The sequence below is a fragment of the Ambystoma mexicanum genome, chromosome 3p (assembly GCF_040938575.1).
Source record: "Ambystoma mexicanum isolate Mex_15411 chromosome 3p, UKY_AmexF1_1, whole genome shotgun sequence".
Classification (NCBI taxonomy): Eukaryota; Metazoa; Chordata; class Amphibia; order Caudata; family Ambystomatidae; genus Ambystoma; species Ambystoma mexicanum.
The window spans coordinates 510,322,954-510,341,239 of NC_090925.1; the positions used below are offsets into that span (position 1 = coordinate 510,322,954).

General features: G+C 45.6%; 1 protein-coding gene across 4 annotated transcripts in view; it reads left to right on the plus strand.

Moving 5' to 3' along the window:
- Window positions 1-18,286, plus strand: part of UBE2V1 (ubiquitin conjugating enzyme E2 V1) — a 451,752-nt gene that overhangs the window by 83,978 nt on the left and 349,488 nt on the right. The window contains exon 2 of one of the 4 annotated variants that reach the window (XM_069651178.1): window positions 6,453-6,536. The exons of the other annotated variants lie outside the window; for them this stretch is intronic. Coding sequence (XP_069507279.1) covers window positions 6,453-6,536 — 84 coding nt within the window. The remainder of the gene's footprint in view (window positions 1-6,452; window positions 6,537-18,286) is intronic. 4 annotated transcript variants of the gene reach the window in all.

The following is an 18,286-nucleotide window of genomic DNA, read 5'->3' on the forward strand; positions in this document are numbered from 1 at the left end:
GCGTCTCATTGGGAGGCGTGGCAGGCCATCACAGAAGACAGATGGGTCTTGTCAGTCGCTCGAGCGGGCTTCCACTTACCTCTACCCCCTACTCCACCCCTCAACCCTCCTTTTCAGCTGTCTGGCTCGCCCTCCCTCAAAGCCGAGGTTCAGAAACTTCTGGACCTCAGAGCTGTGGAACCCGTTCCCCTTGGGGAGCGAGGCGAGGGCTTTTACTCCCGGCTGTTTACGGTGCCCAAACCCAACCAGGCTGTCCTGCGCACCATCCTAGACCTTTCCCAATTCAATCTTTTCCTACCCCAAGAGAAATTAAAGATGATCATGCCCGGTGAGATACGGTCCTCCTTGCAGATGGGCGATTTGGCTCAGCGTCGTGGATCTTCAGGATGCGTGCATGCATATCCTGATTTGGAACCCACACAGGAGATATCTCCGCTTCTCTTAGGGAGAGGAGCACTTCCAGTTTCGAGTGCTTCCTTTTTTGGCTTCAGATCGGCGCCGTGTGTCTTCACAAAGATGTCAGTGATTACGGCCTATCTTCGTCTCCAGGGTATTCATGTGTATCATATTTGGACGACTGGCTCTTACGCAGACCATGTCCGCTGACAGCAGCGGGCGATCTCCAGTCTCTCCTTCAGCTTCTGTTCCATCTTGGGCTGTCGGTGAACTGGCGGAAATCTTCCATGACGGTCTCGCAGGACCTGATTTTCCTGGATTTTCACTGGAACACGATCGACTGCAGAGTGTACCTGACCAGGGACAGAATGGCGGATCTGTTAGCCACGTGTCAGATGTTTGCGCAGTCGGAGAGCATGTCGGCCTGGTGGTTGCAGAGGCTTCTGGGCCTCGTGGCCTCGTGTGTGATGGCTCTTCCTCTTGCTCGTCTCTAGATGAGACGGACCCAGATGGCTCTTATGAGTTCCTGGCGTCAGGCTGTGGAACCGGATTTCAAGCTGATAATGATTCTGGATTCCATGAGAGTGGACCTGGATTTGTGGTCATCTCTCAGCAACCTGTCGGTGGGTGCGGGGTTTCAGGGCCCAGCCCCCACGTTGACGATCACGACGGACTCCTCCCTTCTGGGGTGTGGTGCGACGTTAGATCTTCTTCAGGTCTCGGACCTTTGGTCGCCTCAGGACAAGCTCCTGCACATAAATTATTTGGAGCTTCTGGCGATCTTCCTAGCGCTCGGGGCATTCAGACCGCTCATTGCCAACAAGGTGTTCCGCATACGCATGGACAATGTGGTGTCAATGTATTACATCAAGCAAGGGGGAACAAAGGCTCTGCCCCCCCCCCCCATCCAGATATGGGAGTGGGCCGTGCTTCATGGTGTCTGGCTGCTTGCAGTACACATCCCGGGCCAGCTGAATGTCACAGCGGATGCCCTCAGCCGGCGAACAGTGGTCAGCTACGGGTGGGAGTTGAAGGTGGACGTCCTCTCATGGATTTTCCTGCGTTGGGGCACACCGGAGGTGGACTTCTTCGCTACGGCGGTAAACAAGAAGCTTCCTCAGCATGCCTCCAGAGGGGGGCTGGGAGCCTCTTCTCTGGGGGGCGCTCTCGAGATTCCATGGCACAACATGAGAGCTTACGCCTTCCCGCCTCTGCCTCTAGTTCATCGGGCAATTTGGAAGCTGAAGAACTCGGTAAACTGTTCCCTTCTACTCATAGCCCTGTGGTGGCCGGCCAGGTTTTGGTTCTCATAACTTCAACACCTGTAGGTGTATCCGCCGGTCAGTTTTCCAGTGACCCCCCTATCTTCTCCAGCAAGGGGAACAGCAATGTGGCACCCTTCCCCACAATCTCTCAGCTTGGCGTCATGGTGCCTGAGTTCAAGTCTTTAGAGCATCTTAACTTGTCTTCGGATAACATGCGTATTATCCAGGCAGCCAGGAAACCCTCGACCAGATCCCAATACAGGAGTAAATGGCTCCGATTCTATCATTGGTGTTTAGAGAAGCTGTTGGATCCAAGGGTGGCTACGATTGACACAGTGCTGTCCTTCGTATCCTCCCTAGCAGAGTTGGGTGTTCACGTTCCGTCATGCAGAACTTGCCTTTCAGAGGTTTCAGCTCATCTTTCTACGGAACAATGCTCTTATTCTCTGAGTAACCCAGTGGTTAAGAGGCATTTTGCAGGCTTGACACGCCTCTACCCTCCGTTTCGTAGTCAGCACCCGCCGTGGGACCTAAATGTAGTCCTGACAGCGCTGTGCCATAAACCTTTTGAACCAATGGCCACGGTGGACCTCAAGTACCTATCATAGGTCTCCTTTCTGGTTGCCGTTACGTCAGCGAGGAGAGTGAGTGAGCTCCAGGCCTTGCCAGTGGAGCATCCATTCTTGTCCTTACAAGGTAGTCCTACGTACAAACCCGGCCTTCCTACTGGAGGTGGTGACTGAATTCCATCTGAATCTGTCGCTCTCCCTACCAGTCTTTTTTCCGAACCCTGCCTCAGAGGCTGAAAGGGTTCTGCACTGTCTTGATGTCTACCTTGACAGGATATCCGAGTTTAGGAGTTCTTCTCAACTTTTTGTGACCTTCGGTGACCCTCAGGTTAAGCAGGCATCTAAGGCGACTATTTCTCGGTGGATCGCTGCCTGCATCACAGAGTCTTTCACCGTCCAAGGGCTGAAACCTCCTAAGGGTATTTATGCACCCCTTGTGCGGGGCAAGGCAGCCGCGGTTGCTTTTCAGAAATATGTCCCCTGGGAGTCCATCGGCAGGGCAGCTACTAGGGCCTCCCCATCTAAGCATTATTGTCTTGACATGAGCTCAAGAGCGGATGCTCAGTTTGGTCAGGCTGTGCTGAAGAACCTTTTTCAGTACGGGGTATTTTAATCCACCCATAGTTCCTGTAGGGAGTGCTTGGGAATATCCCATAAGTATGGAGGAAAGGGGACGGGACGTAGTAGTATAACCAGGTTACTCACCGTAGTGACCACCTTACTCCTAGTCCATAGTCCCCTTTCCTCCGTACGCCCGCCATCCACTCTAATAAGCTTCCTGTTATTGCTAATAGGTCTCTGACCTGGCGATAGAAAAGGATTGATGGGCGATGCAGAGCCAAGGTGGGCGGGGTTACGGCCGTGTGCCGGGCCCCGCGCAAGAATGAGAGGAAGGACACATTTTTGGAAACATTCTTGGATGCTTTTTACAAAGTGCTCCGGTCCCGTCCCACAGGACGGAGAGATGTCCCATAAGTATGGAGGAAAGGGGACTATGTACTTAGGAGTAAGGTGGTCACTACGGTGAGTAACCTGGCTATTCCCCCTCATCTTTCATGTCTAGCCAGCAACCATCTACATATTTTCCAGTCTTTTCATTCTTGTAATTCGAGGGGACAATACCCTCAGACTGAATGAGTTGTACTGTTTCTGTAGTGTTGTCAAATTTCAGGGTCGTCTTTTCGTGCGTGACACACATACATAAAGAATGCAGAACAATGAGCAGTTGCTTTGGCAGTCTGATCAGCAAAATCATTCCCTTTTTCCTGGATCATCTACAATTGTTTTGTGTGCACTGCATTTAATGGCCAGTTTCTTTGGTAACATCAGGGCATTCAGTAATTTCAAGATAAAACAAAAATATATATTTTTGTGCTATGTGAAGTCAGGAACCCTCTTTCCACCCATAGGCAACCAACATTGTCTGCTACACCAAAAGCATACTGCCGATCTGTGTAAATGTTTACCATACATCCTGCAATGAGTTCACATGCTCGGGTAAGGGCAATCGTTTTGGCTGCCTGGGCTGAATGCTGAGGAATCTTACATGTTTCAACTATTGTTTTTAAGGTTGTAATGGCATCTGCTGCTGTAGAGGTGCCATCTGGTAATTTAAAACTAGACCCATCTACGTACAAAGTACTGTCTGGCTTTCACGTGGAAATACACCAGATCCACCCGTCCCGTCACATCTATCAGTGCTTTATTCATTTTATTTATTGTATTTGTTGTTTGCCCAAACCTGGGGGTATCACAGCGCAGATTACAGGAGGCTTTGATCTCCGGTTACAGTGAGAAATGTGTTACATGGGCAAATAGAAATATTACTATTCAAAAATGACCCGAAAGTGTTGCACACTAGAGCTTTAAGACAGTCAAAGCTCTATTACAATTACTCTCAGCGTGAATGTAGACCAAACAGATAGTTACAGAACAAGTGGGGAGGCTAGGGTATATTTTGTTTGTCCCATGGAATAACAGCTTATATTGAACTTTATTGAAAAGCCAGGTTTTTAGAGTCTTATTAAATCTCAGGTCATTTCTGAGGAGTGCAGGGAGGGAGTTTCAAGTTTTTGGCGCTATGACCTGAAAGCTGCTCCCCCCTGCCCTCGTGAGTTTGAAGCGTGGGACGAGGAGTTTGGTGCTGTTATTAGATCTGTGTTCTTGTTTAGGCATTCCGCGTGACGTTGTTGGTAAGGTACATGGGAGGCGTCTTGGTGAGGCATTTGTGTGTGATACAAAGAGTTTCGAAAAGTGTTCTTGCCTTTATAGGAAGCCAGTGCACTTCCCTTCTAGTCTTTGAGATATGCTCACATTTGTTTATGCCAAGGGCTGCTCGCAGCACTTTATTTTGCAGTAATTAAAGTTTAGCCAAGTTTGTCTTAGAAGAGCCTAGTAATAGAACATTGCAATAATCTAATTTCGACCAGATTAAAACCTGGGCAATTGTAATAGTTCTGTGGGGTCAAAAATCGCTGGCTTAATGCTTTTAAGTTTGGCAGTGTAGGAGGTGGCTAAAGATAGAGCATTAATATGCTTAGTCATTGTTAAATTGGAGTCTAGATGAACTCTCAGCGTTTTGACCTGCTTGAGAATTGGTATGGGTGTTCCATCAATGATGATGGAAGAGTAATCTGAGTGGAGCGATTTGATTTTTGGATGGCGAGTCCACGATGAGATCTGTATTTTCATCCCTAAGACATAGACTATTGATAGCCATCCAATTTTGGATTATGGCATAACTCTTATTTACTGTGGAGTTCCCAAAGGGCTGCTTTTAGTGCATTGCTTTCCTCGTTAGCAACAGTACATGGCAAAGGTTGCTCGAGGTTAGTTCTAGCAATGGTTTAGCCAGCATTAGGGATCCACTGCCTACAGAAACATATCATCCCAAGAAACCCTGTGACTTCTTACTCTGTGGTTGGGAAAGCCATTTTCATAATAGCTGTGTATGCAGGCGTCTCTTCCCCCTTTGACAATAGATGCCCCAAATAAGTGACCTCTGTCTTACAAAACTGCAATTTACTGAGAGATACTTTATGCCCAAGGGGTGCTAGGAACTGCAACACACACACACACACTGTGGAATCTGCACATTGCTCTTGCGTTTCAGATTCGTTAAAAGATCGCCAACATGTTGCAAAAGCACTGCCTTAGTGGTTGGAGTGAACATATTATATTGTGTCTTTGAAGCTTGGCTATATGTGCTTGGAAATTCAGTGTATCCCTGTGCTTACTCTACAGAAAGTATACGATCACCCTTCAACATTAAAAGCAAATAGGTACTGGCTGTCTTTGTGGATTGGAATGCTAAATAAGGCATTTTTAAGATCAATGACAGTAAAATATCCACCACGGGCAGAATCATAGTAAAATGGGAGATCATGTTGGGGACCACAGGGAATTGAGGAACTACGATCTTGCTAATGGCGCTGAGATCAATTCGAAGTCTCCACTGAGTAGGAGAATCTGGTTTTCCTTCACTTCGCTTCTATATGGGTAAAATAGGACTGTTCCAGGAACTACCAACCATTTCCTTTTATATCCCTTTAGTCAATAGGTCCTGTATTACTGATTTGATCCCTTCTAACCCTTTGTTAGGACAGTTTTTCTGAAGTTCTACCCAAACTTCATCAAAACCATTCAACTGAGGCAGTACAAGACTCCACTCTGTGGATAAGCCTCTGTGGTAAGGCTGTACCACCTGAGTTTGTTGGTAGCATAGACCGAGCAGCCAGGCTTATCTTAGAAGGGAGAGAGGCTGTAGAATCAGTACACTTGAAATTGTAATACAAATGGCCCAAAGAAACACGGAAACACTGTATGTGAAAATGAAGGATTTATTTAAATGCAGGTAGGCCCAGATAAATCTTGGGGTTTTAAATAAGTACTATCACACAGTATATGTAATCGCAATTATCAAAACACACTATGCTTTAAGGTTCGGACCAAAGCATAAACCTGCGCGTTCAGTATAGATCCCACCTATTTTTGGGCAGTATAAACCAATGGTTACTTTCACAATTACATTCAGTAATGCAAGGGCAGTAGACCCTACCAGTTGTACAGTGACTCTCGGTACAAATCACATAATCGGTCCAATGGACAATATACTTTTTGTCAATAGTGGAACATTATTCCAGGTACAGTAAAAACCTATAACTACTTTTGTGATAAGTTATACTAGGTGAGTAAAACCTAAGGATGTAATATTCAATTACAGGTGCTTTTGAGATCAGTGAAACACAGATTGAGATGAACAGTAACTCTGTTAACTTATTTTTGGATGGCACACCGCTAACTCAAGGTAAGTAAACCCCATATACTTTTTTTAATCTCACAAGGAGTCGAGGTTAGATCTTTCCCAGCTATACAAGTAACTGATGTATGACTTATAAGGGACAGGAAAAGAGGTTTTCTGCTCCCGGCTATCTTGTTTGCAGAATCCGCGATAAATATTAGTAACACTCTGGTTAGTACGAATTAATTTGTTTATTGTTGGTGTTTTTCTTGGCTAGTTCATTCCATCGATACATGTGTTTTAAGAAACACTATTTTGAACTTGGTGTGCAAGTTTGGTCAGTTTGTGGCTGACCAAACTTGCACACCAAGTTCAAAATAGTGTTTGAATCCTCCTGTGTATCCTCCTCTGCACTTGCTAAATGTTGCATTGTTGTGCACTAGTTGACTGTTGTAAATGAAGTAATGTTTCACCTGTACACTTCTTTGAAATAACTTTATAAAAAGCAACAGCAATAAATAAAGCTGTATCATACTACTGAGTGTTTGTTTACTGTACGGTATCTCATGTTATGACGTATGTTCTACCATGCATGATTTCTCGACACAGCTGAATTAATTTGCATTTGACTAATTGCAATTACTAACTACTACAGACAGGACTACCCCTCCCCCCTAGTATGAATCATTGTCCTGTTCCTGTATTGAGCCTTCCCTCCAGTTACCTTTGGGAGTATACATGAGTACAGTTGATGTATGTCACCACGTGTTAGTGGACCTGTATTTAAGACGGTCAGTCTGGGTATACCACTGCTCGGTATTTTGCTCGATATCTGGGCAATCTTTAGTAAAAGACATTAACTCAATTCTGTTCCAGGGTACGTGGACCTGGTGTGTGGCGTTCTCATTATCAAATGCAGGCACTTTCTCATGGGAAACATTTGAGTTACCCTGAACTTCGTTGGGGCATGTATGGGGGCATGTATGATGCAAAATAGGAATTTTCGACAACTTTTGGACACAAGTCTGAATCAAGCTTACTCCGGGATTGCTTGCTCTATGTCCTTATCCTTCGGGAGGGGGTACACTTCGTCCTCATTCACACTTCATGTAACAGCCACATCATTTGCTTAGTTCTAGGACTATTGAGAATATAAGCGTATCTCATTGCTGGGGCATATATACTTTATCTTCTATTCCTTCTACCCCTTGTTGATCCATGCCAACACTAGCCTTTACACGGTTCCCATGTCCTGGGCTATAATCCTGTGGGCATGAGGTGGCAAAGAGTGCCTTATCACCAGGTACCCAATAAGGGGGTGGGAGAGGCATTTTTAACCAATAAACATTCTAACAATGGATTCAACTCCCCTTCAGGGATCAGTCGTGGCAGAGGATGTTTTTGCCAGAAGCTCCTTTTATTCACATTATATCTTCTCGTTCCCCCTGGTTCCATTCCTCTATTTGCATGTGCTCATACTCACAAACCTGCTCTCTCTCCGACTAGTGTTTCTTCTTTTAATTTGAGCCACTGTCCTAAACATTTGTCTAGCATAATCGTCCCATTCTCTATATGTTTCCCATTGAAAGGCTAATGCTTCTCTTAGGTACCCAATTTTCTCCAGGTCCAAGATCCATGCACAGGAAACTAACTCAGAGTGTTTGGCTGTCTATTTATGCCATTCATGCAAGAGCACTACCCCAACCCCGATCATCAATTCCCACCCAGGTGTACCTTGTGGGGGGGTGGGGTTGGAACATGCTACTCCAGAGCCCTGGAACGAGCTTTACATTTCAGCCCACAACACATCATTTTAGTACATTAACTACCCATGGTTTCAACTTGTGTACACAAGGTGTATTTCTCTATGGCTCATTTACACATTGCTCCCACAGAAAATACACGACACGCTCATTTTATGATTCATCCATAAACATCATAGTGTGCTCATCACATCATACACATACTGCACCCAGAGCGGTCTCGTGTGGCTTCGTCCAACAAGCGGGGACCTCTGTCGCGGAGGATCAGCGTGTTGCAGTAATCGACTGGCAGGTGAAAACCGTGGCTGCAGGAAACCTCTGCAGTGTCCCTCATGTCCTTCGCTGTCCACTGTTTGTTCCCAGACCGTGGCACATTGTCCAACTGGATCCTATCTGAGACAAGCCCCATCTTCGGTGCCATTTTGTGGGAAATTATCCATTCATAATGCCCGCTTGTGGACACAAACGCCAAGAATGAGATACCAGCACAGCGCTATTTTTCCTGTCAAAGGTTTAATTATTCAGAATGCGCTTAAGCGGAGAGCAAGCAAGAGCTTTGGATTCTCTAGTACCTCTGAGGTTATTCTGGAAACTAACTTTTATACACTTGGTGTTTCTTCCTGACAGGTGTTCTTCATGACAGGCGTTCGATCACAAGCTAAACACAGAGTCAGTCAGGGTCTCAGGCCACTGTTAGTGCAGCTGCTATCTGGGTTATTTTCACTCAAAAGCAAGGAGTGCTTTTACTGCAAGCAAGGCAAGCATACTATGGTCTTGTGCACAGAATGACATGACTTGAGAACTAAAGTTCACTCCTTTTGCAGAGTGCCTAAAATGACTTTGTTCACAATTTTCCACAGCCCCTTCTTTATAATCTCTTGAAACAGGATCGTTAATATGGATGCCCAAGTAGCCCCTGAAATTACTTGCTCTCTGAATGATGTCGAACACAATCTCCTGGTTTAAGTGCAGAGGACCATTCCCTCATGTTACCCTCACTAGAGGAACTAGCTGGTTCTAGAGCATTCAAAGCCTCAAAGGGATTGACCCAGTCGATCTGTTACTATATTAATTTGTGTTTCTGCCTGGCCAGAAGATAAAGAATTGACCAGTCGCCAATAATTCACTGAGTCCTTGACTTGAGTATCCAGCATGCATTCAATGTCATCTTGCAAAAGACGCGCCCACTGACTCCTCATCCAGTTGCTAAACATGTGTCTTGGCCTTTCATCTGTTTTACTTGTTCAGCAGTATCCACATCCGATTTCTTAATCTATCTTATTGCGGATCGCAATTCATTTTTCTTCTCTTTGACAACTGGATCAAACCTATGAGTATTTACATTTTTTGCCTACTACTTCTACAGAGGACTTACTCGTGCTATGAGAAATAAAACGTTTATAATTATCTAAATTTTTACAAAGGCACCCTCTTTGTCGTGAGCCTGTCAGGAGCCGGAGGTGCAGAGTGCCAGGACCCCTGCACCTCAACCATGCTGTCCCAATCACCCTGATCATACGGCTCTCTCCAGCTGGGTAAGCAAACTATAGTCTCTGCTTCCTTTCGCCACTAGCCTCAATACTGACTGCATCTCTGACATACTGTTTAACTGTGGCTACCACTCAGGATTTCCACCCACACAGATGCCCAAGTACTCTATAAACATTATCTGCCTCCTATTGCCTCAATATTCGAATATATCATGTTATTTGCTTGCTTACCCATACCCTACTCTATATTGCCTTATATCTTGTTGCTCAATCTATGAACAAAGTTGAACTAGCCTATTCTTGCATTGTGATAGCAAAGTGGAACTAGCATATTCTTGGATTGTGATAGCAAAGTTGAACTAGCCTATTCTTGCATTGTGATAGCAAAGTGGAACTAGCCTATTCTTGCATTGTGATAGCAAAGTGGAACTAGCCTATTCTTGGATTGTGATAGCAAAGTTGATTCTACCTATGAGGCCCACTGTGCCTACCTGCCAGCACCCAGTCCACAGCGCTATAACCTTCCTCAGATCAACAGCCTAGACCACCTTGTACTCACAATTATGCTTCCCTGGCTCATCTTCATCATGTTCCCTGTTTGTGTCCTGAACAACAATATACCTTGCAGCGGAAACAGCTACATATCATTTAGCAACGGACTAGCCAAACTCGGCTGCCCAAGACACCACCCTATCCCTTGTCCCACACCTTTCCTGCCTACCCTACCACCTCCCCCCCCCATACTGTCCACAGACATCACATTGCTAAACTCAGCACCACATCGGTTAACACTCCAGTTAACAACCCACCTAACATTCCTAGCACCTTTTGATAATAACCACACTGATACTAACACCAACCAGCCCAAACTACCAGGACACAGGCACACAGCCAACCCCGATCTTTCTACCCGCAATAACAGACTTGCCTCTAGACTGCACACCACACTTACAAAGTCAGCTGTAATACCCTTGACTAAGGATATTAATAAAAAATAGCACCAATACTACTAACACTGCACCTCTAAAAGGAGCCCTACTCAATGTCAGATCCCTTGTGGCTCATCCCACTGAAATCGCTGATATTATCTTCTCAGCAGATCTAGACTTCCTCGCCACCACTGAAACCTGGCTACATGAGGCAGCAGGACCCTACCTAACCCTTGCTGTTCCCAATAACTACTCTATCCATAGAGCGGATAGACCCAACGCTCGAGGAGGAGGTGTTGCATTCATCTTCAAATCTTCACTCGACTTCAGATCTATATCCTCCCTTCCATTAGAATCATGCAAGCATCTGACCATCAAAATACAAACCACCCCCAAGAGTACTATCACCCTGCAACTAATATACAGACCCCCAGGTCCCACAGGCACCTTCGAGGAAGACCTCACCTCTCTAATAGCCGAAAACATCAAACCTCTTTCACAAAACATCATTGTAGGAGAATTCAATCTAGGGTACAACGACATTCCTGCTGCTTCCCTCGCTAGTGCCCTATCGGAGCATGACTATACTCAAGTCAACACACTACCCACCCATCAGAAAGGCAGAACCATTGATTGGGTCGTAGCCCACAATTGCAGCATTCCCTGCAAAGCCCCCCAACCCCTTATATGGACGGACCATCTCCTCATACCATTTGATATCCGCACTAATAACCCCAATCCCAAACAGTGCACCCACGCGCTAGCATGCCTAACCAGAAACAAGCGCAACATCACGGCAGACACCCTCAAACCACTGGTTCTCCCCGTCCTGAATTCGCTTCCAGTCACTGCTGACCTTAACCTCCTAGTTGGTACCTACAATGACGCTATGACTAACGCCATTGACGCCGTGGCCCCACTAAAGTTACGCAAAGGTAAAGCTAGAGCGCACCTGAATTCTTGGTACACTCCTGAACTCAAAACTCTCAGAAAAGAGAAAGCCAAAACGGAAACCATATGGAAAACAACCCCGTCAGCTGAAAATAAAACCAATCTCATGACCATATCCTCCCACTACAAAAAAGAGATAATCCGTGCTAAGAAGGAAGCTTCCAATATGAGAATAGACCAGGCAGGTTCCTCTGCTAAAGAACTCCTCACCATTCTGAGGGAATTGGAAAATCCCAACCCACCCACAGATATCTGTGTGAAAGACGAACCTTGGTGCACGAGCATCCAAAATGCCCTAGCCAACAAAATCGCTGGCCTGCAAACTAAAATTGAGGCCAAACGACCAACTCTCCAACAGTAACTCCTCCACCCCTAGCATATCCACCCCTACCAATATCAGCTCTGGCTTTACTTTCAAAAAGGTTACTATATCGGAAGTCCAAACAATTGTAGCATCCCTCAAACCTTCTAATTGCAAAGGGAACAGCTGCCCTGCCCAGATCATCAAAGATGCAGCGAGAGACCTATCCCGCTTCATCTCCAAACTTATAAACCTATCCTTCTTTACTAACTCTATACCCAACAATCTGAAACAGTCATGGGTTCTCCCTCTCCTAAAAACCAATCCTTAGACCCAACCATTCCCACTAATTACAGGCCTATCACTACTGTCCCCTTCCTGCTTAAAATCCTTGATAGTCACCTACTTGCAAATTCAGGATTACTTAGAGTCCAATCAATTGTTAGGGCTGCGTCAGTCTGGCTTTCGACCCCAACATGGAACAGAAACTGCCATTGTTGACCTCAAAAGTCAGATTGATGACATCAAAGACAAAGGTAAAGCAGCCATCCTGCTCCTTCTAGACCTCTCAGCAGCCTTCGACCTAGTCAACCATAAAATACTCTGCAATCACCTCTCATCCGCTGCCCACTTCTCCCCTTCAGCCGTCATGTGGATACAATCCTTCTTAGCCAACAGAACCATGAGGGTCTTTTCACCTGCTGCTGCAGCAGACCCCGTTCCCATCACTTGTGGTGTCCCACAAGGATTTTGTCTTCCCCCACCCTATACAATATTTTTACAAAACCTCTTTGACAAGCTGGACCATCTGGGTGTCACCTACACCAACTATGCGGATGACACCCAGATACTCCTCACCATCACTGGCAACTACAACGTCACTAGGGTCAACGAAATCTTCTCCATCATTCAGGCATGGATGGCCACACACGGCCACTGCCTCAATGATGAGAAGGCTGTCATGATGCCTACCCCCGGGGAACCAGACCAGGTCCAGCAACCCCGGAAGCAGGCATCAAGTTATTTTTAGCAAGCCCACAAACCCCTGCTTGGGTGCTGTCCTGGCGCCTATGGAGAGTCAGTCCTGGCGCCATAGGCTCATAGGGTAGAACTTACCTGATGCAGACCATGCTGCAAGCTTACCTGATGCAGACCAGATCCAGAGCTCCAAGCCAAATGAGGCTTGCAAGGGACTATTTTACCTAGGGACTTTTTTTTTTTTTTTTTTTTTTATACTCGTGTGGGGCTGGGGAGAAATACTTACCTGGGACTACTTTGGAGGCTATTTAAACCACGCCTGAAGAGCAGCACACGCTTCGCATTATTCTGCATCCAGCAGCGTAACGCTCACCGTGTCTGCAAGCCTGCATCCAGTCTTCTGCCACGCCCGCCTTGAGTCTGCAGCTCCTAGAAAAAGGGAGGAACAGAAGGAGAAGAGGTTAGGAGAAGAGGCAAAACCTTCGATCCTTACCTGAATTCCGGATCCACCGCGCCTTCGAGATGGAAGAAACAAGCATTTTACGTGCGCTGCCTCGCCTGCTGCAGCGCCTCGTTGAACTCGCCGGCCTTCGCAGCATCCTCACGATCCACCGCATCCTTCTCCACGTTCCCGCCGCACTCTGGCACCTAAGGGGAACACAAGAACAGCAAAGGTGAGCCAAGGGAATAAATGGAGGCAATAGTAACTACCCCCATAGACTTACCTGATTACTGCCGGGGGTACTATTACTCTTCACGGGTCGGCGCAGTCTCCATTGCATCCTCGCTGTACCCCGGCCCCTAAGGGGAACAAAAGGACAACAAGGTGCGACGAAGGGACAAACCAGGCGAATTCTTCTCACCACAATAGACTTACCTAATTTTACCGCCGGAGGCATTATTCCCCGAACTTCATATTTTCTCTCCACACCTGAATAAGGGAGCAAGCCACAGGTTACATGCTGGCCTTATTTTATTGAACTGTGTAGGATAAGCCAAATACTTACCTGAACTTCGTCAGCTACCACGAGGAACTCTTCGCTGGGGTCAAGCTGCAAACTGCAAGGAATCGGACAAGAATGAAAGTCAGACATGTGAACTCTTACAAACTACATACTTTTCGGAGTCAATATTGTTCTGGAACTCACCAATTCCTTCGAGCCAGTGAAGTAACTGGTTATCAACGCGCCCCTGCGCTCAATGCAGGATGGAGAGCTCATCTTTTCAAACCATCATGTGAGACTATAAGAGGGGACATCAAAGGTGATCTGTGGGGAGAACAGCCGGGGTGGGGGGGGGGGGATTTACGCTCAACCCCACGGGTGGTTAATTCCCTTTCTTCATTTACAGAAGAATATTCCTACGGGCCAAGCAAACGAAGCTAGGTGGGCCAGTCCAGTCCGTCATCTTGGCCCTACGCGTCACATTGGTGGAGACCGCAGCTGTCCAGTTCAGATCGACGCCTCTGTGGGAGCCAGGTGAGCGTAACAAAGACAGAGCTCCTCCTAGTCGGATCACCCATTAACCTACAGAAACTCAGCCCTGACTACACCAACATCATCATCGATGGTCACACCATCCCCATCGTCAAACATGTGAAAACCCTAGGATTCTACCTTGATGCTAATACTAACCTTGCTGAACAAGTCAACATGACCGCCTCAGCAACCGCCTACACTGGGAAACTAATTAGAGCCTGCAGACCATTTTTATCCACCAACAGCTGCCTCACACTGGCTAGGGCTCTTATACAATCCAAGCTTGACTATTACAATAGCTTGTACCTAGGTGCTAACCAAGATCTAATCGATAAACTTCAGGTTCTCCAAAACAACGCGCTGCGAGCAGCACTAAACATTCCTAGGAGAGAGCACATCTCCTCCATCAGAATCTCTTGCAAATGGCTCTCCATTCAACAAAAAATTGACTTAAAAATTCTTTGCCTCACTTTCAAAGCCCTAAACCACGTAGCCCTCCCCTATCTCACTAACAAACTCACTTTGAAGCCAAATTATAGAATCACCAGATCTTCCAACACTCTCAGCCTCATGGTGCCCAGATTCGCCTTCAAAAGAGCCGGCGGCTCAAGATTCATGGTCCTCGCCCCTTAACTTTGGAATACCTTACCATTGAATATTAAATCAACCGATTCCTTCCAACAGTTCAGGAAACTAGTCATTGGCTGGCTATTGGATAAAACCAATCCCAAGCAGGTCGAAGACTCTGACTACTGCTTATACTGTACATACCATTCTAATGCTTAATTGTACTCGCTAACTACCTCTGACTGTATATATTGTATATTAACTCTAAAATGTATAACTGCAAATTCTATATATATTGTATATTTATAACCTTTCCTTAAGCGCCCGTTTACTCCTGGGTCTGGAGCGCTATATAAATAAAATAAACAAACATAAATTGAAAGTGTTTAGCTCTCGTGGCAGCCAAAATGTTAGCGAATTTAGCAATTTAACTGCCCCCACGTTCAAGGATACTCTACTTTTGCCAGCATCAAGTTCGAAATGAGTCGGTCCAGCTTCAACAATGCTAGTAATATGTTAAAAACACAGTGCAACATATTATGGTCACTCCGAACTGTTTGGTTCAATTGCATCCTTTTACATCGGCTAAATAAAAATGGATCAACACAAATATCCATTGTAGAATAGCTTTTCCCCCGCTGCCAACTCCGGCAACCCGCAGAGTCACCAGGTGTAACGCCATTCAACATATAAAGACCTAATGTGGAAAGACCCATGACCATTTTAACCCTTGAGCGATTTTAATGGTGCAAGAATTGACTGAGGGCAAATGTACCATATTAACCTCCTGCTCGTTCACTAGTGGGCAAGTGGAATTAAAATCCCCAACTAGATACATGCCCTTTCTTTAAGATCTATTCAACTCCTAGTATAGGTTGTAAGGTGGCCAAAAACGAGCACGGAGTACAAATACCCATATGCCAATAAATATTGACAAATATAAAAAGCTTTTCCATCCCTTGCACATTTATGGACAGTTCACAGCAAGTGCACCTTAATCCCCGTTATTCCAAAACCCAATTTGATCATGGTCAGGAGACCTCCGACATTACCCTGAATCCCTCATAATAATGAGGACCCTTCCTAACCACCCCAGCATTCCCCCCCTAGTTACAAATCATAATCATCTTCTTGGGGAACATCCCTACAATCATCTCTCACCTCGGTCTCAATATGGGCATACTCCTCCACTGAACCAACCCAACTCGTCCCCCACCATTCCGGTAATCTACCCACTGCTCCATACAAGTATGCCAATTGGGTGTAGGGAACAAAAACTGCTTCAGTTGGAGTACCCCCATATGGGATGAAGTAGTAGTGGTGCCCCCTGCCTTGGACAGGGTTACGGTCATCATAGCACCAACCGTTGGTACCTGGGCAGCAACTGTTGGTACCTGGGCAGAAGGACAAGGTAGGATCAGTTGGCTGAAACAAAAATAGGCATCACAGGGACCGAAATTGATGTGCTCTGGGCTCTACTTAGCTTCTGGTTGACGTGATGGAGCACCTGATGACAATTGTTTCCAGGCACTGACTTGCACCTGTTGTATATTCAATGTGTGGTACAATTTTTCATTATGACCACTAGGTGGCGGCAGAGCGCTATTCTAAGGAGCGCTGCCTGCAGTAAAGAAGGGACTTTGCTAATATGCCCAGCACCAAAATGCGTGTTCAAAAGGCATTCACGTGTATTGGAGGCCTGCAGAGGGTACGCAGTCTTCCGCATGCCATTCTTCTAATTTTGCTCCCAGATTTACGGTCCTCTGCAACAGGATTAATCTCAACCCACAACCAGGAGGACCAACCCCAATTTTATATCGATGCTAGCAGCGTGTGTGAGTAAGTCGGCACTGCTGATCGGTTGCATACTCTGAGCCAGTCCATCCATTGAAAAACTCTACAATTCACACTGTGGAATTTCATCATAAGAGTCACCAAGTTGAAATTCAGCTCCACAAATAAGGCAGTCACATTTAGCAGTGATGCCGCACTTGGTAGAAGTTGATTAACTGCATCCTCATAGCTTGGGTAACTTTCATATTGGTGTTGTGACCCTCTTCCTTTTATGACCGTTGGCGCTGTGAAGAGTTTTATGGGATTTGTGCTGCTGCCCGAATGACCACTTGAAAAACTGATCTTTAGAGCGGAACGTTTTAAGGCCTTTAACTTGGCATACCTTTTCACACACCCTACCTAAATGTTCACATTTTGACATCACTTTCAAGTTATTGAAGGAGACAGATAAAGGTCACCTATGCCTGAAATTTGGAGGCCACGGATCTTGTTGCCCTGGTAAACACCATGACCACAGTATTGGTGTTTTCAAAGAAGTTTGCATTTTTGTTTGACGTAAACTATAAAAAGGCACAGAGCCGTGTGCTGTAGCAAACTGGAGTACCTTTTGTGGATGGGAAAGTGTGAATGAAATGGGTGCCAAGTGCTTGGGTTTTAACCCTTTGAACATAACCTACTTTTATGGTAAACTTGCCAGAAACCGGAGTGGAAACGAGCTGACTTTATTGATCATTGGTGGTAGTGAGATATTGGTGGTAGTGGGACTATCTCAGAAAAGAGAACTCGAATAAACCCTACTAGTCAAATGTCTTACTTTTATAATGCATAAATGTGCGGATTGATTATTATTTTTTTTTTTGCTGAGGAAATGAAACAAGTTGCTCCATTTGCACCAGTAAAGTATCGCACCATTGCAATGTGCCTGGGCTGCTAGAAATATATGATTTGTAGTGCCCGTTTGCAGATGTGCTTGAGGCATATGGTAACTACACTGGGCATGTGGAAGTCCTACAAAAACAAATGCCCTCTGGTATCCTCTACAGTTTTCATGTGCACTGGCACATTGCAAAGATGCCATTGCCCAACAGTGCTCACTGCAATCTGCTAGACAAGTTGAACCTGGCACAAGTAATGGAAAGCATTTGCCAATCTGTGCAGTGTGCTTGAACATATGGAAACTGCAATTAAATCTAATGCACAATTTTTACTTTAGTAATGGTGTGGGGAATGTAGAATGCAGGAAGTTACATGGGCCAAGTTTACCTTTACAATGTGCACAACCATTAGAATATGTCAGCAAGCACTATGACATTTGTCAATCATAAATGTGTTATGAGCAAAGTGCGCATAAGGTGGAATGCCCCAATTTATATTCATTGCAATGTGTTGTGGTTTGAGGAACCAACAAATGCACTGCAATATAAAGTGCTTAAAAAAGCGCCATTTCACTCATTGTAGCAAAAGATTCTTTGAGGAGACTACATGGCCATTGCCATTCTATTCACAGATGTCAAAAAGGTATTGAGTCTTTGATACAAATAAACTTCCACTGCATTACCTCCATT